Genomic DNA, 24921 nt, shown 5'->3' with positions numbered 1-24921 from the left:
AAATAATTAGCAACCTACTCTCGGGAACCTGTAAGAACCTACTAGATCCCACCTCTGGTTTTCTGGTTAAAAAAATAGCTTATATGTATTTTCACCCAAAATAGCATTGTTTTGGTCATCTACAAGATATGTCTAGAAACCTCCTGGCCATACAACGGTGGTAAGAATTCATGCCAAAAAAGCTTGCAGGTGTGTGTATTATACTGACCCCAGAAGAAAACTCCTGTTTGCTTTTTTCCCCATTCTCTCAGCCTTTGAGTTCCTAGTGGAGAACACCTTTGCAACACATATACAGGAACACCATCACTTACCCCATTCTGTGCAGACAGGACACAAACAAAGCCAGAACTTCTTCTGTTTGCTGGGAATCTCTCTGGACCAGGTCTCAGCTGCAGAAGCCTCCTTTCCTTTTTCTCCTTGAAAGACAAGGCCAGGATGAAAATGGCTACAAATACTCAAGAAACATCCCCCTGGGCCTCCTTCCACCCCCATTGTCCTTCTCCGATTCCTCTATTCTAGCACAACATTCGCCCCAAAGACCTTGTCACACCATGGGGCCTTCCGGCCTGAGAGTCTGCAGCTGATCAGCTACATCCCACAATCTCTGTCCCCTTGCCCACACCTGGGAAAAGGGCACGCCTCCACTCACCTGCTCAGGTGTCTCCGGCAGATTGGCTACGGAGGCCGCCCAGAGGACCATGAGGGTCTCCCGGAGAGGAGGAGCAGCACCAGCATGCCTTCCTCCCGTCCTCCTCCTCCTGCGGAATGAGCAAAGGGGGGGGACAAGATCAGCCCCACGCATACTGCCCCCACCCACCCAGCAGCTGCACCCTCCTGCCGCCCCCCTGCAAGCGCCACGCAGGACCCACCGCCACGCAGGACCTCCCAGCCCAGCGCTCCTCCACTGCCAGCATCTCCCCCCACCCCCGTCCACCAGGGCCAGCGAGGGAGGGAGGGCGCCAGAGTCCCCCGAGCAACGACGACGAACCTCCAGCAGCAGCGGCAGCAGCCCTTTCCGAAGGGCCCCCTCCTCCTTCTCCCCGCCGGAGGAAAGGCGACGGCCCAATCGGCGCGCGCTCTGTCGGGCGAAAAGCGCGGCCATTGGGCAGGAGGCACCGGAGAGGGTCTCCCGTCATTGGCTTTCGGTGGAGGCCAAGCCCCGCCCCCGTGAGACGCCCTCCTCCTCCGCCGTTTCCAAAACGGCACCGGCGGCAGCAGCCTCTTCCCCCCTCCATCACGCCACCCTGACCCTCCGTGTCGTTATAACGACACCCCCTGTCGTTATATCGACCCTTCAGGCCAAGTGTTGCGGAAGTTCGGGGGTGAAGAGCACCGTGCTTGAGAGAGGGATCTGTTGTGTGGGGGTGGGGGTCGTCCCAGAGTCCACCCCCCCCCCCCAGCAGCAGCCCTGTTCTGGCGGGGAGGGGGCTGCTGTTGCCGCCGGTGCCGTTTTGGAAACGGCGAGGGGGAGGGCATCCCACAGGGGCGGGGCTTGGCCTCCACCGGAAGCCAATGACGGGAGACCCTCCCCGGCGCCTCCTGCCCAATGGCCACGCTTTTCTCCCGACAGAGCGCGCCGATTGGGCCGTCGCCTTTCCTCCTTCTCCTCCTCCCGCTTGATTGGCTGGCAGGGCCCTAGAGGCGGAAGCGTCCAGCGTGCCCGGTGAGCGAAGCGGCCGGTGGGGAGAAGAAGACGGAAGAGGAGGAAAAGGGGGCCTTTCGGCAGGGGCCGCTGCTGCCGCTCGAGGTCGTCGTCGTCGCTGGGGGGACTCTGGCTGCCTTTCCCGCCCCCCCCTGACCCCGCCACCTTGAACTTACCGTCGTTATAACGACACCCCCTGTCGTTATAACGACCCTCCACAGGGGGTGTCGTTATAACGACGTGGAGGGTCGCTATAACGACAGGGGGTCAGGGTGGCGTGGGATAAAACCACCAGGTAGCCTTAAACAAGTCAGCCTCCTTTATCTGCCACTGGCTTACTTGACAGGCCCGTTATACCTCAAGGTTAATACTTGTGAAGGATTTGAATATTGAAACTGGTTATAATAAATGCAGGTTCCAGAGCGCTTAGCTGTGTTGTTTTTTGCTCGTTTGCTGTCAAGTCCCGTCTAACTTATGGTGATCCCTGGTGGAATTTTCAAGGCAGCAGACATTACTGCTACTATTATGTCACAAACCTGGTATTCTGTGGAGGTCTCCCGTACAAACACTTGCCAGGATTGACCCTGCTTAGTTTCTGGATCTGACAAGATTAGGCTAGCCTGGCTATCCAGGTCAGGGTGGGCAGCTGTATAGGTCTGTATTTGTGGTAAGTTAAAGCCTTAACTAGTTTGTTCGGAGGTTTCATGACTCATGAACGCATGATCCACCTGTCAAATCCAGGTTGGGATATTTCTGGAGAGCTGGTGGTGGAGACTGGGATTTAGGGAAGGGGAGGACCTTCAGTGGGGTGTAATGCCATCGATTGCACTCTCCAAACTGCCATTTCTCCCGGGAAACTGATCGCTTCAGCCTGGAAACCAGTCAGAACTCCAGGCGCCACGTGGAAACTGACAACTTTAGCTCATACAAGTTCAAACCAAGCAACTCTACTTGTTAATAGCTGTTGTAAATAATCTTTATTGTAATGACAGCTTCGATGTGTTTGTCTTCAAGGTACCAGAAGGTTCTATAATTAGTAGACAACCAAAAAGCGTCTGCCATCATATATTGTCATGTGACATTAGGCAGAGTTACTCCAATTTAAACCCATGCTGTTAATGGGTTTGATTCCACATAGGGTTGCACTCTCGGGGTGGAACTCTCCTGTTTCCCCATCTATTGTATGTTTTTATACATTATTGTTATGGTATTGAAATTTTATTGGTTTTCTATTGTTGCATGTCTCTCTGAGCCTACCACAACAGAGCAGAGTGGGATAAAAATTAAATAAATAAATAAATAAATAAATAAATAATATGAATTTCCTTCCATCTGGGGGATTCAGATTGGCTTGTACACTCCCACACACGCCAGCTGGGTGACCTTGGGCTAGTCACAGCTTCTCAGAGCTCTCTCAGCCCCACCCACCTCACAGGGTGTTTGTTGTGAGGGGAGTCTCCTGCAGGAGAGAAAGGGGGGGGGGTATAAATCCGAACTCTTCTTCTTCTCACATGGCTTTTGTACAGACCACATGATTCACGTTCCACGAGTCTCAGCACAGCCATTTTGGGGTGGCCAAAGAAGCCCCCCCCCCTCCTCCTCCATTTGTCAAGAGCAGAAAACCTGACTGGCTCCAACCCTTCACTTTCTCAGGGACTGGATCCAACCCTCATGTTTTTCAGGGATTCCCGCAGCCACAAACAAGCGCCCTCCGCGGCACCTGAAGCCTCTCGTGGCGGCTTCGCCCAGATGACGTGACGGATTTATTTTATCATTACTGCTTTATTCTTATCATCATCATCATTTGACCGCCTCGCCCCGCCCTCTGGCCGCATCTGCGCAACTGCGAGGCGCTAAGATGGCGGCGGCCTCGGCCGTGGGGGGGGGGGGGCGCTAGAGAGTCACGTGGCGGGGGCGGGGCTGGAGAGAAAGGCGACGCCTCCATGTTTACTTTCGGTTCCGGCGGCCTCCCCGGGAAGGATCCCCAGCGCCGCCCCCTGCCTTAGCCCCCCCGCCCCCGCGTAGTCCCCGTCCGGTCTCGAGCGCGCGCAGAGCCCAACGGCCCCCCCGCGCGCCTCCTCTGGAGACTGAGGCGGGGGGAGGGGAGGAGGAGCAGGAGCAGGAGAAGCCGCGCAGGTGAGCGGGGGTGGGCCCTGCCCCAGGACAGGTAGGGCGGGAGGGTGACCCGGCTGAGCCCCTCACCCCCTTCGTCTTCACACGCGCGGATATCGCCCCTCTCCGCAGTTCCGCTGCACCCACAGCTCCCCCCCCCCCCCCGACACACACACCTTATCGTAATGCCCCGAAATGTTTTTCTTTCAGGAATAGAGGGGAAGGGAGAACTAGACTGGCCTGGCCTTCCTCGTAGTGCGCAGAAGGGTGCCCCATAGGGGTGCCAACTCCAGCCTTGGGATTCCTAGAGATATGGGGGTAGAGGCTGGGGAAGGGAGGAGGGGTTTTTTTGGGGGGGGGGCTTCCGTTTTGGAAGTTCGCTGTGATCTGGGAGAGGGTGGAGTTCTTTTGGGGGGAGACCTTTGAGGGGTGTTCAGCAGGGTTGGATTGCAATGGAGTCCACCTTCTAAAGCTGCCGTTTTTTCCTGGAGGTTGGCAAGCCCACGTTCCAATGATGGGGAGGAGTCGGTCTGGTCTCTTGTCACACACTTGCCCTCCCTTTGGGGAAGCATGCTGAGAGTAGTGTGGCAAAGCAGTTAGGGGGTTGGGTTGGAGAATCCCAGGATTGAGTCCTCGCTGGGCTGTGGAGCTCATTGGATGGTGACCTTGAAGATAGTTTCAGAGAGTAGCCATGTTGGTCTGTGGTGGAAGACCTGGGTTCGAGTCCACTATCAGAGTCCAATCAAGATCTTTTGGGATCTAAGCATTTAAGGCAACTCTCCCTACATCCAATACCTGACAAAGGAAGCTTTAACTTTCAAAAGCTTGTACCCAAAAGATCGGTTTTTGCCTCTAAGGTTCTAGTGGATTTGAATCTAGCTGGATGATCCTGGGCTTTCGCTCAGCTCAGCCTATCTATGGTGTGGGTACCCCATAAAAGATGGGAGAATCTTTTTGCTTGAGAGCCAGCGTGGTGTAGTGGTTAAGAGCAGGTGGACTCTAATCTGGAAAACTGAGTTTGATTCCCCACTCCTCCACATGAGCGGGGGACTCTTATCTGGTGAGCTGGATGTGTTTCCTCACTCCTGCACATTAAACCTGCTGGGTGGCCATGGGCTAATCACAGTTCTCTCTGAACTCTTTCAGCTCCACTTCCTTCACAAGGTGTCTGTTGTGGGAAGAGGAAGGGGAAAGGAGTTTATAAGCTTCTTTGAGTCTGCTTACAGGAGAGAAAGGTGGGGTATAAATCCAAACTGTTCTTCTTGGGACATATTTGGGACAAAAATGTTCTGGATAGATGGACTTGAACCAAATACAGTGTCTTCAACCTAAGTCTTCCCCTTCCTTTTCTTCCTGCCCTTTGTAGAGCAGCTCAACCCACAGAAATCACAGAGGTGACTTTTTTCCCCTTGGCATTTTTCTTCATGCCCACTCACTCTAAAGCAGGGGTAGGGAACCTTTAACACTCCAAGAGCCATTTGGACCCCTTTTCCACGGGAAAAGAGAACACTTGGAGCAGGAAATAATTTTTGACATTTAAAATAAAGATAACACTGTATATATTGGGGGTTTTTTACCTTTTACTCCGCTCATTCTGAGAAGCTGCCTGCAGGGCGGGCAAGGATGGGGCCAGCAGCTCGGCCTCACCAGCTGCCAGGAAAGTGCCCGCCCCGCTCCAATGGGACAGGCGAGAGGGGAAGCCTGCGGGGCGGCCCAGCCGGCCGCGGGCAGTTGGTGCGCCCACCCTGCTGCCTGCAGGTCGGGCAAGGATGGGGCCAGTGGCTCGGCTTGTGGAGCCGCAGTGCAAGGGCAGAAGAGCCGCATGCGGCTCTCGAGCCACAGGTTCCCTACCCCTGCTCTAAAGGGAGAAGGAAGTGTCCCAATTCCATTGGTTGCGGATCAAATCCTGACACTTTGAAAGGTTTCCTTAGTATCTAGGTTTAAACACTTTTTAAAATTATGACCCTTAAAATTAAGATCTTTTGAGGAAGCTCGTTCTTGGTCCCAGAGTATGATCTGAAAGTGTTTAATGCAGGCCAGATGCTGGATAATATGTCTTGTGGGTAGGAGGAATTCTCAGATTCTTGTATGTTGGGAGAAGGATAGGATAGAAATCTAATAAACAAACTGTTATAAGCTGAAAGTCAACAGAAGCAACTTTTTCCAGCTTGCAGTGATGGGTGAGTCTTGTTGAATTTCAGTTTATTGGTTGTTAAAAGCCCGAGATCCATTTGCAGGGCAGGAAATGGTGGTGTCCTTAAGGCCAAGCATGGCACTTCAGGGAGAGGTTTTTTTGTGTGGGATGAGCAGAGAGGGGTTAGATTAGCTACTTGTTTGTGTCTCACAAAGTCTCTGCAGTTGACTTTTTAAAAATTGTTTTGGTACACTTGTTGGCAGGTCTGTTATTGAGACTAATGTAAGATACTGATAAATTTGGAGAGTTAGACAAAGTAAAGAACTTTCCCCCTTTGGTTGTGGTGGGTTTTCCGGGCTATGTGGCCATGGTCTGGTGGATCTTGTTCCTAACATTTTGTCTGCATCTGTGGCTGGCATCTTCAGAGGTGTATCACAGAGAAAAGTCTGTGCAACATACCACAGCCACACAGCCCGGAAAACCCACCACAACCAGTTGAATCCAGCCGTGAAAGCCTTCGACAATACATCTCCCCCTTTGGCTTTCTTTTTCTTTTCACTGCCTACAACATTGTGTATTGTATGAATACAATATAAATTGCACACTATATATGGAAGCAAAAAAAGTATGAATCTATTTTTACTGTTTTTATAGCAGATGGCAGCATTTAAAGATCAGTGCCAGATCTCCGAGCAGTCATAAGGCATGAATGCTTAAGAGGCTCAGTGTATGGATTTCTTTCACAGGATGCTCTGAGCTTGTCCTCCTTCCATTTATCTTCCACTTTGAGATTTCTTGCCTTCCTCCAGCTGCTTGGTAATCTTTCTCACACTGGGATATAGTTTCCGGGTTGGCTGAAACAGAAGCGGCAGTAAAGGAAGAGCGTAGATCTGGCTGGATGAAAGGGAATAATCTGAACTAAGCCACTGGCTTTTTTTTTTAAGCCATATGTCGAGAGAGAGAATCTAGGAAGGAACCGAGAATTACTTTTCTTTTCTGGCTTCCTGTTTGCATCGCAAATCCAAAGATACCAAAATGCTGGCAGCGTTTTATTGGCTGTGTCTGCAAAAATCTGGCAGTGCCTGGCTTCACTGGGATCATTGGCAGGTGTTAAAATGTGAAAAGCCTTGTAGAGATGGCAGACACAGGCAGCGGCAGCTGAACTCCTTGGACTGCGGATATCTCAGAGCAGCAAGTTTTGCTGGGGAAAGTGGTTTAAAGGTTGTATTGTTGGTAACTTCCCTTTCACTTTTGTTTCAAGTCACCTAATGTTACCAAAATATCATCTGAACTGTGAATAGTGATTTGATCTGCAGACGTTTGCCTTATGCTGGGAAAAGCTTTACCTGCTGATTTCTGGAAATAGTGCTGTTGCTGGAGGTTACCTTTCTTCTGGTTGGTTGGTAGGCTTGGTCCAATACTGTTTTATCTGGAACTTCTCCCAGCTGTGTGATATCCAGTTAGGATTTTGATTTGCCTAGTTTTGTAGTATGATTTTGTAGCATATACTGTTATCCTAAAAAAATACATGGTCCTGTGTTTGATGTGGAAATTGACCAGCCACCTCCATGAATCCATTTACAAGCTCAGACACTAGATTTTTTCCCAGTAGTTTCTGGTGTATGACTTTAAGTTGTCAATAGCTTCTTATAAAACCTGTTTATAAGAAAAAATAAAAACACATTGTAATAAATTATCAGCAAACGTCTGTTCCAAATGGCTGCTTGTTACTGAGCTGTTGCTGAACCATTATTGTTTTAGAATATGCTTCACAGGCAACCTGGAACTGGGCACCGTGCTGATAAAAACACGCACTTCACAATTTAATATTGCTGTAGGAGCAACAAAGCAACAGTTGAACAAAATCCTCGTTTTCGAGAGGAAGCGTGCAAGACAGGCTGTGCAGATCTTGGCAGCTAGCAGTAGCACTTTAGAATGATTGAAGGAAGCTTCTTTCCAACCTGCTCCAAAAATTTAGGTTTCTGCCTCTTAACTTTAAAACTGTTCAGGTTTCCTATCTACACTGTCCTCAGCAGAGGATTGCGACTTGTTTTCTAGGCTGTCAGAACATTTGCCACAGGCTGTTTCAGAAACTACTGTTCACGGCTATCGCGAGGCAATCATCACAGCTTGATTAACTGCTTCAGATTAATTGCTTTTATAAATTCTCCCCACACTACCGTAGTCTCAATTACATCAGTTTCAAAGTCCTTGTTAAAACAGAGTGGTACAATTTTGAGCGTTTTCTTATATGGAATTTGAAAAAAAAATAGAATGCGATTTCTGTTTGAATTGAGAACAAGATTTTCAGATCCCCGTCAGAGCGACTAGGTTTCATTAGAGTAAACATTTTTAAATTGTTTCCTATGTCAGGATGGCGCAGAAGAAGTATCTTGCAGCAAAGCTGAAAAACTACTTAAGGGAAGACAAAATTCAGCTGTGGAAACCTCCCTATACAGGCAGCAATAAAGAGGCCGGTGAAGAGCTGAAGGTAAATTTTGTGTGACTGCTGTGTTGTGACTGTTCCTTTATTTCATCTATGTTTATTGCTCTTCTATTCTGAACAAATCTCTGCTGTTGCCCTAGGATCTGGCACGGCAGTATTCGGTGAGGCTGAAGTGCAACAACAATGAAATAGAGGCCCTTCTGGAAGAAATACGTTGTAAAACTATTGAGCGGGGAAGCGGAAATGAAGCTTATAAGGCAACAGGCATTGCCACGCTTGAGGTGGCCCTACCTCCCAGGATGGGTAAAGTAAGCAAGTTATGTAAACAAGTGCATAGAAGATGTGGAGTAATTGCTGTAGTCACGTAATGAATGAACATGTTTCGTGCGAACTGCACTGCAGAGTTAAGGTGACTGACGAAGTAGGTCAAAGATCCATTGCAGATAATGGAGGTTATGTTTACTGCTTTGCCTTCCTCAAAGGCAAGTTGAGAATGAGAATGAAATACTATTAAACGTGATGCTTGTTAAAGAAACTTCACTGATGTGGTGATCAGTCAAATAGACCCCAGTTATATTGATTGCAAAATCTATGCCATTATTTTTATTTGTACTTCAATTTGATGTTTTTCCAATTGAGAATTTCACTATAAGATTATGCAGAAGACCTTTGATACTCTGAAAGATGATTTATGTGTTTTCAGAATAGAATTCTTGTAAGAATGGAAGGTAAATTCTTTAGCATTAGCATATTTAAGCCTCAGGACGGCACTGACTTCTTTCCGTGGGAAAAGGTATAGCCAGCAACTGTTTTACCCAGAATTGGACATATATATTAGAAATGGCCGGAGTAGCAAAACAAAAGCTGTAATCAGCAAAACTCAACCAGAAAGCTGGAAAATTTCAGCTGGTGCCAAATGTCAGTGAGCCTGGGGCCAGGAGAACCACTGGTGGGGGAGAAGAATTGGAGCGCCTTAACCGAGAAGTTGCTCCTGGTCACAGCCCATGTGGCCTCAGGAAAAAGGAGGGCTTCCAGTTAACCATCTCAGCAAAGTGGCAGGAGTGTATGGGAGAAAGCTGACTTTGAGATATGTGGGCCTCTGGCCAGAGGTGGGATCTAACCAGTTCTCACCACTTCTCTAGAAGTGGTTACTGATTTTTTCTGAGTGCCGAGAAGGGGTTACTAAAGCAACCTCCCTGCCCAACAGGGACTGGAGGTGTGTGTGTGCGGCGGCGCCACTGTTTGAATCCCACCACCATCAGAACCTGTTATTAAAATGTTTGGATTCCACCATTGCCTCTGGCTGGGTTTTTTTGCATTACTGGATCTGTTTGCCTTTAGAGCTATTTTTAATTGCATTAGCTTGTTTTGGGTTTTTCTTGAATAGCATTGCAAGCTGTGCTGCAGATATTTCACTAACAAAGCAGTCTATAATTCTTTAAAAATAAACAGCTGCAGGCTCCTGGAAGCAAATCCTGTGGTTGCATCAGCTGAAAAATACGCAGCCGTGTTGGTAGAAAGCACCATCAGGAAGTGATGGCCTTTGTCGTTGACGTCTCAGTTCACTTATTGCTGTCCCTAGATTTCAGCTCCCGAATGTGCTTAAAATCAAATGCGTCATCTGAAAGGAATGAGCTCTTCTATCCTAAAAGTTAATTAGGTGCCATTAGGAAATTAGTAGGTTTACCAGGGAGTGGGATTTAATACACTACTGCTGTACCCATCTCTCATGCCCCATGGGCAGGCTGATATGTTTTAAGTAACATGCACCAGTAAGCATGATCCCTAAAATCAGCCAGTGTTCTAAACTGTTCCTTAAAGTCAAAGTGAAGTATGGACAAAAATGGATGCAGCAGCTCCATCCTGTGCTTGACGGTTGGAGCAGAGTCATACAATTTTACCCCAACCTGTAACACCACGTTTGTGTGAGAAAGACAGAACTGCTTCAGTTGCGTCTAGGGTGTGAACGAGGCCAGTCGCTCAAGGCCCGCTCCCTTTCGCTGTCAAGTTCCTTTCGTGTTTGATACCTGGACCTTAACTCCTGACAGTGGGCAACTTATCCATGGAGTGCCAATCACCATGGAGCATGGATCACGCATTTTAATAGTGTCCAAAGCAGTGTGGCTAACAGCCCCATCCACGTCTCTTGGCTGCAGGAAGCAGCTCCTCACCACTGCCTCCAGCGTTTTTTTAGCAGTGCAGGGAGCAAAATTCAACCCCCCCTGCCCTGCCCCTAGGAAGCTTTCCATGGGGCTTAAAGGACTTATGGTGGTGTAAATCTGAGAGCGGAGGTGCTGTGCTCCCAGCTCTAAACCCCTGGGAAAGCCAACTAATGTCAGCTCTGCCTCCAGGAATGCCCCAGACCCCCCTCCCCCCCCCACACACACACTGGCATCCAATTGGGATACCATCGCAGCCCCCTAACGACCTAGACCTCCAAGTTTTGCTGCTGGGGAGCAGCCGCACACTGGTGTGTCTTCCTTCTGTGCTTGGTGCTCCAGGGAGGGCAAACGTGCTGGCGCTAGGCTGTGCCACTCCCCCAAGCCCTTCCAGGGCCCCTCAGTTGGGGCTCTTAAGTGAACTCTGAGAACAAACAGCAGCATGAGCTAAAACAGCTTGTTTCTGTGTAACAAGGAAGTGTAGGGCATGGATCTGTTTCCCAAGTCCCAGCAATTTATTATTCTGTAGGTTTGCTTGGGCCCGTCTTCTGCTCGCCTTTTCTTCTGATTTAACATGGAGAATTTCTAAAATTAATTCCAGAACTTTGATTTCCTTTCATTTGTTCTGTCTCTGGTTTTTTTCACTCTGCCTTACTGATCAGCACAAGTGATCGCACATATTGATGAAATTCAGCGCATGGAAGCAGACGAGTGCATCTGAATTCCTTTTATGCTGTGTCTCATCAAGGTGCACAAGCGCTCATGTGCATTGATAAGATGGGTGAGAAGGGAGAATGGGAAGGAACACAAGAAAATGAAAGCCACGGCAGATCTGATGATCGCAGCGGTCTTTGTGAGGCACAGAAGTCAAAATGCAAGAATGGCAGATCTGGATTAAGGGGTGATTCAGAACTGTGAAAATCTGGGGGTGAATTTGGATGGGAAGGATTTTGGAAGCATCACAGGGTAAATCACAGTTTGCTAAAATCCAGTGTTTGTATTTATAATTTGCAGACAAGAAAAGGGGTGCTGGAGACAAAACTGGTCATCACAGGCAAGGAGCTCCGATCTCAGTAAGTGACTACCACTTGCCCTTTCCTTGGTTTGTTTGACATCATGTGACTGCTTCTGATAAAGAATGTGTATTCTGCAGAGCTGTTCAGAAGCGTTCTTTAGATTTGCCAGGAAAATTGCATCCTTGACATTCGTGTAAATTTCGTTGTGCGTGCACAATGACAATAAAATGCTTATGCTTATGTGTTGCAAATACTTAACCAGTTCAGCATGATCCTAGTGTAGTTTATTCAGGACTGATTTTCTGTGATTATTGGGCCTTAAGAGCTGTCATGGCGCTTCTGACTCACGACAACTGTACGAATCAATGATCTCCTAAATCAGTGATGGCGAACCTATGGCACGGGTGCCAGAGGTGGCACTCGGAGCCCTTTCTGTGGGCACGCACACACAGTTTGTCATGTGGGGGGTGAAAAATCACCCCCCCACACACACACACACAGACACATCTAGGCTGGCTCAAATACCAATTGAGCACCTATGTATGTATGCATCGTGGTGAGCAGGGAGGACTCGGCTGGCAGGCCTGATGCCTGTGCTCTGGGTGGCTACCGCCTGGGGAGGGAGGCATAGAGGAGACAGAGATGCTAGAGAGGCACAGAGCAATGCATGCGGGACTTGCTGGAGGCTAGAGCAGGTTGACCCCTGCTCGAGTGGGTGGAGGGAGGAAGAGGGAGCCAACTGGTTTTTTCTAAACTAAAACCTCAGCATTCAGGTTAAATTGCCGGGTTGGCACTTTGCGATAAATAAGTGGGGTTTGGGTTGCAATTTGGGCACTCGGTCTCAAAAAGGTTCACCATCACTGTCCTAAATGTCCTGTCATTAGCAGCCTTTCTGAGGTCTTGCGAACTGACTTCCCTCATAGAGTCAATCTACTTGGTTTTAACTATATACTTATTAAAAAAATTTTAAAGTTTGGTGGGCGAATACATATAAAACACATAAATTATAACATCTTGGTATCAATCCATATGCCTAGATAGGGCTTCGCATTATATAATACTTAAGTAAAGCTTTCATTTTTCTTTAAGTTCGTGTTCTGGTTCTCTGTTAACAAGGTTTGTCAGTTTAGCCATGATAAAATACTCTCTCATCTTAGCTTCCCAATTTTCTTGAACAGGATATTCTTCCATTTTCCAACTCGACACAACCCTGACGGTTGTTGCAGTTAATAAGTACAGAAATTAGTCTTGTTGTTTTGGTAGGTTTTCTGAGGGAATGCCTAACATGGTCATTTTTTAGTCTACTTGGTTTTAACATTTAGTCCTTTTCTCATCTCGGAACACAGTTGCATATGATATGTACTTTATCTTTGTGGAAATATGACTGTATACCTTCTGAAGTCAACCTGATGGAAGGCAGTGCTTCTTGGTCTTTGCAGTAACCGTGCGTTCTGTCTGATTCTGGGGGAGATTGTGGCTTCAAAGCAATATCACCTGAAATCAGATAGCTTTTAATAATACCTGTTTTGCTTCACAGAATAGCCCAGGTGTATGGCTTGGAAGAAAATTGCATCAAAATAATTATAAATAAGAAGCAACTTGAGCTAGGTAAGTATCTGTTCGTATGGTAGCTGATCGGTGGTGCAGCCGTAGTTAAGATGGTGTCATCCTGCTTCTTAGAAATCCATGTTAAGCTTTTTATTCCAGTATCCCTCGCTTTGTCTGGTACGTTAATCTGATCCCTTTTTAGGAAAGACGCTGGAAGAGCAAGGGGTAGCACATAACATCAAAGTGATGGTGCTGGAGCTGAAGCTGAGCGAGGAGGAAACCAGAAGAAAAGTCCGAGAGGAGGAAATGCAGCATGAGGAAGAGTTGGGGAAGAAGAAAGAAATACACAGGAAGATGCAAAGAACCAAAAAGGGTCTCGAAATATTGGCAAAAAGAGGTCAGTTATGCTTATTTAAAAGGTAAAGGAAGTCACCTGTGCAAGCATTGAGTCATTATAGACCAGTGCTGGCGATCCTTTGGCACTCCAGATGTTATGGACTACAATTCCCATCAGCCCCTGCCAGCATGGCCAATTGGCCATCCTGGCAGGGGCTGATGGGAATTGTAGTCCATAACATCTGGAGCGCCAAAGGATCGCCACCACGGTTATAGACCCACGGGGTGACATCACAGCATGACACGTACCAGGCAAACTATGTTTATGGGGTGTGCTACGGGGCTCTCTATTTACTACTATTACACAATTATATTATACAGTTATTAGCAGTATGAATAAAAGTTCCAGTAAAATATTTTACTGATGTTAATTTGGGAACCTTGCATGACTGCAGTTTGACAATTGAAAAATAGTTCATGAATCTACTGTTGTGTCTAGTGCAGATAAAAAAGCTCAGCTAACAGTCCATTGTTCTGACAATTTTTGAATGCCAGTGAACTTTTCTACTTCTTTGGGCCTGTTACTTAAGGGTGCCCCAGAGGCACAAAGCACTTCTTTGCAAAACTGCCCTCACTCTCTTCAAACTGTTTTCTTTGAGTGGAAACCTACAAGGGTTAAGGTGTCACACTAGCACCTGAGAGTCTGGTTCAAATCCTATTAAGCCTGTATCTTGTTGAGCGACCTTGAGTCAGTTGCTGGCTTTGGGGTGAGCCCACCTTTAGGACTTGTTGTGAGGATAGAATTGGGAAGGGCCTTTGTATGCCACCATAAGCTTCTGGAGGAAGGGTGACGGACGCTTGTGCAGTCCTTTGACCCTCTTCAGACTTAAGAATTTGAACACTTTGGTGGCCAAGAGCAAATACAGATGATGAGGGCTACTTCCAGATCACGTGAGAGTAATTTTGATTCACTGATTGGAATTCAAGGGATGCATTCAGATGCATTCTTTGGGTCAGCTCCCCTCCGTACCCCATTTGTAAAATTAGAACCAGGTGTGGTGGCCTGTTTTGCTGAGCTATTGTCTGTTCACTTCCAGCGATAATTGTAGAAGGGCTCGTTCCAAGAAAGAAACCGTATCATTTTGCAATTAAAAGGTTGGGGAAGTTTTGTAATTCCTTAGCTGGTTTTTCATCATATGGGACTTGGTCGGCCTCCTGGCACTCTTGCTGAATTCCATAATAAGCTTGAGAAAAACGCTAGAGAATTTGTGTGGTCAAAATCTTGAAGAAACACAGGCAGCTGTGTTTCTCCCTCTAACAAAATGCTCGTACTTTATTCAAATGGCAAAGAGCCAGACCAAATGCCTGACTGTTTTTTGTAGTTGAAGATATTAATCAATCATTTTCTTTCTGATCGTTATGGCCTTCTGCAGAAGACTCTTTGGATCTAGATTCGAAGCCTTACCTAGATATAGCAAACCAGACTGGGAGAAAAATCAATATTCCTCAACAAGCCAAAAAAGTGAGCAGATGCTTTTTCTTTCTCTGCAGGACAAACCCACATTGTTTCCGTCATTTGGTCTAGGATTTCGAAACATGTCAATTGTTTCCCCCTTCCCTTTCCTCTGCAGGCTCTCTTGTTAGCTATGGGTTATCACGAAAAGGGCAGAGCTTTGTTGAAGAACAAAGAATATGCCACAGCACTTCCATTTCTGTTAGATGCAGATAAACACTTCTGGTAAGAATCTCTTTACCTCTTGTTCCTGATTTCTGAAGAGGCACTTATACTGCTGTAGAATATTCAAAGTATCAGCGATCCTTGCCACAAGCCTTGAAGGAAACCCAGTATTATTATTCCCACACTGCAGTAAAAGGGGTAAGAGGGAAGGGTTTTGCTCAAGGCCAACTGCTGAGCTCATTGTAGAGGTGGGATCTGAACCCACAGCATCCTGGAATGAACTGCTACACTAGCTTCTCTGTCCTTTAAGGGGGAACGGTGAGGTACCAGTGGTGCTGTTCTGCTCCTCTTACAACAATAGAAGCTCATTGGCTCTGTTGATGGCTGAGAGTTCCAGGAATGCAGTGTGCCAAATACTTCCTTGTTGCTTTCCAGTGATTGTGGTTCAGACCTCCTGACCACCGTCGATAATTACGCAGTGCTGCAGCTGGACATCGTCTGGTGCTACTTCCGCTTGGGACAGCTGGATTGCCTCGACGATGCTGAGAAAAAGCTCCTGGCTGCCCATGACTGCTTCCAGAAGTGTTACGGGGAGAATCACGAAAGGCTGGTCACTATAAAAGTAAGGAGAGAAGGACATGTGCATCATCTGCTTACTTAGAACTCCTTTGGTCTTGGAAATTGAACCATCCAGGGACTATCCTTGGTGCTCAGGACTGGTTTTCTGCATGGGCGCTCTTCAGAACTAAAGTGTGCGCCTTCAGGAGGGGACATACACAGTGGCCAGATGACGTCCTTTGGGCTTACCCTTTCCAGCTCTGACCCCAGCCTAGTGGAGCGCTCTGTCCAATGAGACCAGAGCCCTTTGGACCGATTATAGTTTGGCAGGGCTTGTAAGACAGAGCTGTTCCCCCCGGCCTCGAGTTCAGGGCTGCAATAGTGTCCATCTAACTGGCCTCCCTTTCCCGTCCCCTTTTCCTCCTTTTTGATGTGACTACAAATGTTCATATGGGAGGTTGTAGTGATAGGCTATCCCTCAGATTTTGCAGTGACAGTGGGGTATGCTAGAATTGTTATTACTGGTTAGAATTGTTATTACTGACTTTATTTATTGTGATGGTATCTGTTGTAAGCCATCCTGAACCCAACCAGGGAAGGGTAGCCTATAACACAAAGAAAGGAATAACATTTTCCTGGATCAGATTGTCACACACAATCCTCCTGAGGGGCTGCAGCGTAGGCAGAAAAGCGTAGGCAGAAAAGGCCCAATGATTTTGGCTTTGTGTGCTTGAACCTCACTGGTGGAAGGAAAGTATTCCTCTTCAGAAGCTTGTTTGGGTCCAAGATAGGCATGTTCAAACCGCTCTTAAAAACGAGAGCCCGTACGTGCACCTTTTTGAGCACGACTTTTGCTCCTCTCCGAGTCTTTGGCTGAATTCTGTTCAAAATCCTTTATGTAGTCTTCACTTGGAAACCTTTTGCTTGTTTTTCTGGTGGCATCCTATAACGGCCAGACACTTCTAGCCTTCTCTTAAAGAAGAAGAAGAAGAAGAGTTTGGATTTATATGCCCCCTTTCTCTCCTGCAGGAGACTCAAAGGGGCTGACAATCTCCTTGCCCTTCCCCCCTCACAACAAACACCCTGTGAGGTAGGTGGGGCTGAGAGAGCTCCGAGAAGCTGTGACTAGCCCAAGGTCACCCAGCTGGCGTGTGTGGGAGTGCACAGGCTAATCTGAATTCCCCAGATAAGCCTCCACAGCTCAGGCAGCAGAGCTGGGAATCAAACCCGGTTCCTCCAGATTAGATACACGAGCTCTAAACCTCCTACGCCACTACTGCTCCACTTCATTTTTGTTTGGGTGCTTCTTCTGTGTGAAGGCGTCTTCTGTTCTATTATGCGGCTGGCCTCCACCTCTCCCTTTTAACCTACTCCAGAGGATGACGGCAGACAGGCAGAAGGTCAAACAGTATGCACATCTGTTATCGGCTCTGGACTACAAGTGGCCCCATTTGTCAATCTTTCGGTCTTTCTTTAGGGTAGTTCTGGGAGAGAGAAGGCTTTGTTTCTAAGGCTTTACCTGCTTCAAGGAATAAGCCATTATCATAACGGCAGGGAAGAAGAGGCTGCTGAATATCTGCAGAAGGCAAGTTTTGTTTTGTTTTTGGTTCTTGGTTTGAGGGGGAGGGGGCATTGTGTTCAGTTAACCTCTTCCGAATGTTACAGCTCTGCCCTGAATAGCCCAGACTAGCCTGATCTCATTCAGAAGCTAAGCAGGGTTGACCCTGGTTCTTATTTAGATGGGAGGCCGCCAAGGAAGTCCAGGGTGGCTGCGCAGAGGCAGGCAGTGGTCAACAACCTCTGTTCATTTCTTGCCTTGAAAACCCTCTGGGGTCATTATAAGTTTGGCTGTGAATTGATGACTCTTCCCGCCACTAAGTTTACAAGTCTAGGAGTACTTATCCGGTCATGCACTTCATTAAACTTGGTGGCAAGGACTTAAAGGCTGCATTGTGCCCCTCCCCCCATAGAACTGACTGTTGCCGCCACCCCCACCCCCCTTCATTGAAGGTTATTTCTGGACGAGGTAAGCTTGCAAGCGGTCTGCTTGTATTTGACCCCCCCCCCCCTTTTCTGACTTTTGTAGGCTTATGGTTTGTTTCAAGAGTTGGGCATAGATCCTGAGAAAATCAACTGCTTGCTGCTTCTGGGATTTTCTGCCCAGGAAGCTCGCCTGGGTCTTCGCGCTTGTGATGGAAATGTGGATCATGCTGCCAGTCATATTTCCAACCAGAGAGAGGTAAAGGGCCAAGAAAGTCTTGTGCTGTGCCGTAAGGCTATTTTTGTGTCATAGTGATATATATGTACCTATGGATAGAAGCCTGTGGCCCTCACCACCTCATGTTAGCGTCATTTTAATGGAGATGGTTGTAGGGTGTATGTTCTTGTGTCTTAAAAATAATAAAGCTACATAGAAGGAAAGCGGTAAACTCACAAGTGGCTGGCTCCTTACATTCATACAGGTAGAGCTGTTCTCTCTCGCACATGTGATTTCCTCCATCATTTGAAAAAGTCTTGTACCAAATCCCCAAACTTTTTGGGAATGGTTAATAGCTGTTGGGCATTTGCAAAGTAAGAGGAAAGGGGTCTTGCCATGAGAAACTCGACAGAATCTTTGCACATCCTTTAGCCCTTCCAATGGCAGCATTGAAATCTGTTGCTCGGTTCAGCTGGTGTTTCTCCAGTCCCAGTTTATCTGAGGACCGCCAACGTAGTGAGCTCTTTTGCAAAGACGCAGGGAGGTGTTGTAAAAGAGTTGTAGAGCGTGGAGGAAGTAAAACTGCTTGCTGCATTGATAGAAGGAGGCAAGTGACCCATCTTTCTTTGGGGTAGGCCAGACTCTTACCCACTTCTTGTTTTGACTGTTTATAACTTTGTTTTGGTCTAAATTACTATTTACATAAATAAATACCAAAAAATGTACTTCTTGCAGGTGAAGGAGCAAATAAGGCGAGAGGAGCGAGCCAAACGGAGAAAGCGACTAGAGGGCATCAACTCCTTGAAAAGCATGGGCTATTCAGAGCGAGCAGCTAGAGAAGCTCTTCACCAGGCAAAAGGAAACCTTGAACTAGCAGTGAAGGTGAATGCTCTCTTCCACTCAATTACTTTAGTAGGACACTGGTGAATCAGGTTTGTGGCTGTGCAGAATTGTGAGCATTTTCATCGGAATTGGCTGAAAAGTCCCAAATTTGCCTGCTAAATCTTTTTGTAACTCCAATAGGAAGCAAAGAGCTGCATTGGGAGTGTGGCTGTTTCCTGCAGGTTGGAAGGGTCTTTTCTCGAGTACCTGTAATGTGAGGGTGGTCAGTGCCACCCAGGCTGGAGGTGGGGAATTGGGACATTATCTCCCCAGATAATGGATAATTTTATTTAAATTAAATTATTTAAATTAAATTGAACAGTCACCTGTCAAATAGAACTAAGATTTCCACAGGCTTCAATCTTCAATCAAATGCTAGAAAATACAGCCTGATGATTTCAGTGGGTCTTACTCTGAACAAACATGGTTGGGGACCTCCGGTTCTTATCCCTGCACTGCAAATTGGCAGAAAGGGAGCTTCAGGAAAAAATACACTTTACATTATTTTGCATGTTTCAAAGGCCCAAGCTCTTACAGAATAATCAGGAGCTGTGATGGATTTGCTAGTGCTTGAAAATGCATCACAGTGTTTGCCAAGGAACTTTATCCAGTTTTAATGTACAGTAGAAGTGCTTCAGCCAAAGGCAGGAAAACCCTCTCACCTTACGCTCCCAAGGTGTAGTAGAGTTATGTCAGTTTTTCATATCTTTTGCCAAGATTTCATTGGGCACATTAATTCTGCAGCTCTGAAGAACAGTTTGCATTCAGTAGCCCTCTTTTGCCCCTGAAACTGGAGGCTGGGCTCTAAAGAGCCGCACTTTAAGTTCATGTCTCCAGCAGCACTTTGAGAAATGTGAGCCCAAACGCCAGCACTTAATGCTGCATGACCAACCGCTTTTGAAAAGAAGGGGAGTTTCAGGAGCCATTGTGATGCAACTGCATTCAAAGCAAGCCAAGTCCTTGGGTGTGCCCGGAGTTGCTCTTTGGGTCCTGGCCAGAGCACATCAAAATTGGCCACTGGTCCATGTGGGAAGCTCAGTGTTTGCGGGGGGTTCTATTTTAGCACACGTTTGAAAATAAGGAGTCATTACTGGTGGACAGAAGCCTAATGTGAGAGACATTGGCCGTTTCCAGAATAGTAGAACGCTAATTATGGTTCAATCTAATTATGGCTGGACACAATGGAGAGAGTGAATGGTACATCAGAGTCAAATGATGGAAGTGTGGAGCCGTCACCTTGGCTGGGGGTTGAACACAAACTGAAAGGGGGAAGGTCCTTGGCTTAGTGGCAGAGTGCCTGTTTTGCACGCCCAGGTTCCCAGGTTTGATCCCCAACACCGCTGGTTACAAGAAATTAGAAGATAGGTGTTGGGAAAGACCTTTCTCTGCCTTGGAGCCTGGAGAGCCAGTACAGGGATTGACTAGTGTGTACAGAGAGATGGTGAGGCAAGCCATTTGGTCTCAGCCAAGTAGATTGTCTGGCGTGAGAAGGGTGTGGTACCCGACGTTGGTCCTTAGCCCAAATTTGTTGGGCAAGATTTTTGCACCATTTGATGCAACTGCTTCCAATTAGATGAATTTGCTATTCATAAGAACATCAGAAAGAGCCTGCTGGATCAGACCAGAGTCCATCTAGTCCAGCACTCTGCTACTTGCAGTGCCCCACCAGGTGCCTTTGGGAGCTCACATGCAGGATGTGAAAGCAATGGTCTGCTGCTGCTGCTGCTGCTGCTCCTGAGCACCTGGTCTGCTAAGGCATTTGCAATCTCAGATCAAAGAGGATCAAGATTGGTAGCCAGAGATCGACTTCTCCTCCATAAATCTATCCAAGCCCCTTTTAAAGCTATCTAGGGTAGTGGCCATCACCACCTCCTGTGGCAGCATATTCCAAACGCCAATCACACGTTGCATGAAGATATTCCTGATTTTATATTCTTCTCTCTTTTGTTTTTGTTTGTGTGTGTTTTACACTTTCTTTATTACTACCACCGCACTGTTTACTTAGTTTAAAAAAACGAAGATTACCTTTTAGGTTCATTGCTGAAGGTCCTTTGAGAGAGAAAGTGGAAAAAAATTAATCCTAAATATTGGTATATAGGGAACGCTGACATATGGAATCTGGGGGCAAATGTTGCCTCAACACCCTTTCCAGACCCACAGCTGTTTCTCTTTGCTCCAGATCATTCTCGATAATCCCCAGCTGCTCCTCCCAGAGGATGATAGCCCGTTGCCTGAGGATCCCTTCCAAGTTTCCCAGGAAAGCATTAACCAAGTGAGTGTTTCCAGTGTATTTAAGACAGTTGTTCCTGAACTTTTTAGGCCACGCCCCCTAGCCTGGCTCCATAAACTCTGCCCCATACCCCCTACCCTATAAAAAGCATTTTTCAAAATATGGTTTGCATGACTCACTAACAAAGACAATAACAACTAAATTAAGAACAGCAACAGTTAATTGCACACCTATTCAAAATCCATTTAAAACTTTTTAGTGTAATTTATACAGGTAAATTGATGAACTTGACACAGTTTTTCAAAGTCAGGGAAAAATTCTGATAGTTTCCACCAGATCTGCCACCGTGGTTCCCTAGCTTGATCTATTGTAAATGATTGAACCACGCAATTCAAGGGGCCCACCTCCAGCCCACCTCCTGCCTCTTGGTGCCCCCCTAGGTAACTCCTCCCCCTGAGCAGTACCACCCACTTTGGGAACCTCTGAATTAGTACATAAGCTTGGTGTTTGTTTGTTTTTAATTCATTGATTTCACAGCCAAATTTAAATGTGAGATGTGAAATTTAAATGTGAAATTTAAAATGTGAAATTTAAATGTGGACTGCTTTTCGCCTGACATCTTGTTGGAACAGCTGAGCTTCGATTGCAAGATCCCACGTGAGAACACTTCACCCTCCATGTGTAATAACGTTGGGAATCCAATACTCTGTTTTGTTCTCTTGCTGGTTTTGAGCCAGCCCCCCGACATTCTTCCTCCAGAGCCGGTATTACTCATCAGTTCTGCAGAGTCTGTTGGCCACCAAATTCAAATGCTTTGTATTCTCTGTGTGTTTGTGTGCACATGCGCGCGTGCGGACACAGGAGTCTCCTGGCCATGCAGAGATGTGATCAGAACTGGTCCTGGGGTCTAAGTTGGACAGGACTTACAAGCACGTGCTACACACACGTAACAATCCTAGCACATCTTGTGTTTACAATCTTTGAGGGGGGCATTATGGGCTTTCCAGGCTGTGTAGCTGTGGGCCGGCAGTTTTGGCTTCCAACGTTTCTCCTGAATTTATGGTGGCATCTTCAGAGGCATATCATGGTAAGATGTGTTTCACTCCGTGGCCAGACACCTCTCACAGTGGCATGCCTCTGAAGATGCCGGCCAAAGATGTGGGCGAAACGTCAGGAGCAAAAACTAGCCGGCCATGGCCGCACAGCCTGGAAAACCCACAACAGCCAGTTGATTCTGGCCGTGAAAGCTTTTGACGTCTTTTTAAAAAAATGATGTGATGGAGATTTGTTTCATGCCTGCTTCTGTGACAGACAGGAAGCTGTCCTGCCTTTGAGAAATAAAATAGCCACTCATCTGTTTTTGACCCCTGAGCCTATAGGAATGCTGCTCCAGCATCCAGCCTCTTCCTAGAGGGGGTTGAGGGCTGCCAGAGGGGGAAGGCAAACAGGAGAGAATTGCATCAGCAGACAGCTTGGTGTGTAGTTCTGCCTGATAGTGTGGCAGAGCAATTCAGCTCTACCTCTGGGAGAAGAGAGAGTTGTGAGGTCTCTCACTGGTGATGGGCAGACCTGGTCACTGCAAGCTCTAATGAGGATTCACTGCATCACCAGGGTGTCAATAAATCTTCCTTGGTTTTTTTAAGTTAAGCCTCCAGCTTCAGTGACTTGCACTCTTCAGGCACGATACAAAACATCCCTCGCGGCAGCTACCCAAAGCCCTTCCACTTGCTATCCTGAGAACTTCTTATAATTGGAAGAGAAGATCTTTGTCTCCAACCCAAGCAGGGTGCCCAAGTTCATCAGGGGGACAGCGTATGTCCTCTTGGTTTTTTGAACAGATCTCATAAACCGCAACCTGTGTGCAGGGGTGGAGGTGTGCCCATACCCTGCATCCCATGTAGGATTTTATATTGAAAGATTTTTAAAACTCACAGCCAAGACTCGTAAGCTTGGATTAGAGCAGGGGCTCAAATTCCTTTGCCTCTTATTTGAAACAGTGCTTGTTTCCACAGTGCCAGCCTAGGGCAGTGGCTAGTTGTCAGGCTTAGATGTCTGGAGTCTTACGCTGCTCTGAAGAGTCCCGATGCATGTCTGTCTCCCTCCCTCTCTGCTCAGTTTAAAAAGCATCTCTGGTTGGAAAATTTGCATGTTTTGCTCAATTTGTATCTTGCATGAACTGGTAGAAGCCACCCTGGACCTGGCCTCTGCCTGGGAAGAGCAGGATCTAAATCTAACAAATGAATAAAGCAATTCTGAGCTCCTTCAGAGTGAGAACGGCAATTAAATGCAACTGATGAGAATAAACAGCAATCCCAATGCATACTGTTTGCTGTGTCCTTTTGTTCTCCAGTTGGTGTATATGGGGTTTAACACAAAGGCAGCTGAGCAAGCCTTGAGGGTGTTCAAGGGCAACGTGCAGCTGGCCGTCCAGACGCTCGCTCATTACGGAGGTTCCCTCCCTGAAGACCTGCAGGCTTCTTCCGAGAGCACCTCTCCCTCGAATGAGTCCAGCTCTTCCCAAGGATCTTCCACAGGCTCTGCAGGTGAAGGGGTTACTTTGGAACCAGGCGGGAGGGAGAACCAGCCGAGGCACAGGAAAGATGTGCCTCGGAAGTACCATAAAAATCCCATTATCCCCGGGAGGTTTGTAGAAGCAGACCTAGTCCCTCTATTTCTCAGCAAGCAGCAGCTTGCTTGTCTGACTGAGCAGCTGTGGAGAGGACATTCAGCATTAAGTCAAAGCCTCGGCTGTAAAGCCAAGCGATTTGGCTCAGACTCATCAGGTGACGTCATGCCTGTGGGAATCTGTCCCCTCCCCTAGGTTTGCCATATATTTCTACAATAGCCCTTGGCCTGCTTACCCCTCTCAAATGATCATGCCGTGTTTCGGCGCGTGTTTGGCTGGGCTACTTGGTCAAACTCTTTGGGTTAGGCTGCTTTCACACGTGTCGGATAGTTCACTTCCATGATGGTTTGCAAGCGACTTGAATTTTCTTGGGTAAAACAGGAAAATCCACTTGCGAATTGTCACAGAAGTGCCCCAATGCAACCTATGTGATAACAGCCTAAACGTGTGACACTTTGTGATGGAGGAATTCCACTGCAAGCCCTCTGGCAAACGTGCCTTGCTGCAAAGGACCGTTGGAACGAAGCTACCTGCATAGCATTGAGACTGGGAAGGGGAGAGTACATGCTTCTCAGCATCTGCAACATTTCTTCCTCGTAGGCACTTCTGGGGCGTCAGCTGATGAAGACGTGGAAGCCGATGTGCTCGATGAGGTCATGAAGGACATTCCTGAACATGAAGAAGATTATTTGGATCTAACGCTGGAAGAGGAAGAGACGGTCATCAAGGAGTACCTCTCTTACATTCAGCACTTGCCAGCGGAATCCAACTAGTCAAGGCTCTTGCACGCCAGCCTCTGTTGCATCGAACTGCATAATTCAGACTTCAGTCCACAAGAAAATCAGACGCATTCAAATCTTGCCGAAATCCATGGGGCACTCGGGTCGTGGCCGCCTTAGGAAGCCTCATTCATTTCAGAGGGGATTCAGTGCAGCTGATTTTGGGTGGGCTGGTGCCTTGGGTTGTCGACACACCTAAGCCACATTTTTGCCAGATGCCTTAAGTTCAGGGAGATGCATCGGGGCTGGTCTGTGTAAAACCTGTACGATTAGTCTATTGCCATGTAGAGTGACACTGGAGGGCAAACCCAGTTATAAAAGAAATATTTACAAAGGAAATCTTTTATAGAGAGATTCACTATATATTGGTGTAAAATTCATCTATTTAATTGGTAGAGCAAATAAAACACTTTCTATCTGTGTATGGTACTCAGTTTCATTTTTTTAAAAAACCCTCAAAGGGTGTGAGTATGGAAACACTTCCATTGAACTCCGCTGGGATCAGCATTGGTCTTGTCTGGTCTTACAGCTTTAGCCCCAAGTGTGTAGGTCTGCTGGCTTATGAAACTTTCCTTCCT

The 24921-nt window shown here is 47.2% G+C and overlaps 1 protein-coding gene across 4 annotated transcripts; it reads left to right on the top strand.

The window, feature by feature from the left end:
• The first annotated feature begins 1646 nt into the window (after nucleotides 1-1646).
• Nucleotides 1647-24765, top strand: NUB1 (negative regulator of ubiquitin like proteins 1). Of its 4 annotated transcripts, none has more exons than XM_048511330.1 (15): nucleotides 1647-1747; nucleotides 8262-8379; nucleotides 8475-8642; nucleotides 11508-11566; nucleotides 13047-13117; nucleotides 13260-13454; nucleotides 14827-14915; nucleotides 15025-15131; nucleotides 15507-15693; nucleotides 17107-17214; nucleotides 17716-17868; nucleotides 18562-18708; nucleotides 20888-20980; nucleotides 23289-23481; nucleotides 24165-24765. In XM_048511330.1, the coding sequence occupies exons 2-15, from the start codon at nucleotides 8263-8265 to the stop codon at nucleotides 24335-24337; spliced, it is 1860 nt and encodes a 619-aa protein (XP_048367287.1). In that variant the 5' UTR covers nucleotides 1647-1747; nucleotide 8262; the 3' UTR covers nucleotides 24338-24765. The 4 variants fall into 4 exon arrangements, with proteins under 4 accessions (XP_048367287.1, XP_048367286.1, XP_048367288.1 ...); XM_048511329.1 differs by lacking the exon at nucleotides 1647-1747 and adding an exon at nucleotides 3568-3778; XM_048511331.1 differs by lacking the exon at nucleotides 1647-1747 and adding an exon at nucleotides 4971-4989.
• Nucleotides 24766-24921: the final 156 nt, after the last annotated feature.

The sequence above is a fragment of the Sphaerodactylus townsendi genome, linkage group LG11 (genome assembly GCF_021028975.2).
Source record: "Sphaerodactylus townsendi isolate TG3544 linkage group LG11, MPM_Stown_v2.3, whole genome shotgun sequence".
NCBI classification, from domain to species: domain Eukaryota; kingdom Metazoa; phylum Chordata; class Lepidosauria; order Squamata; family Sphaerodactylidae; genus Sphaerodactylus; species Sphaerodactylus townsendi.
Note: the sequence above shows the minus strand (reverse complement) of the source record. Positions and strands in the feature narration are given on the sequence as shown.

What these genes read in the sequence shown, in the direction of transcription:
- NUB1 (XM_048511330.1), top strand. Translation starts at nt 8,263, where the DNA reads ATGGCGCAGAAGAAGTATCTTGCAGCAAAGCTGAAAAACTACTTAAGG. An exon ending in TACCTCCCAGGATGGGTAAA is followed by an intron (nt 8,643 to 11,507) that starts GTAAGCAAGTTA and finishes TATAATTTGCAG; the next exon opens with ACAAGAAAAGGGGTGCTGGA. An exon ending in CTGCTGAATATCTGCAGAAG is followed by an intron (nt 17,215 to 17,715) that starts GCAAGTTTTGTT and finishes TGACTTTTGTAG; the next exon opens with GCTTATGGTTTGTTTCAAGA.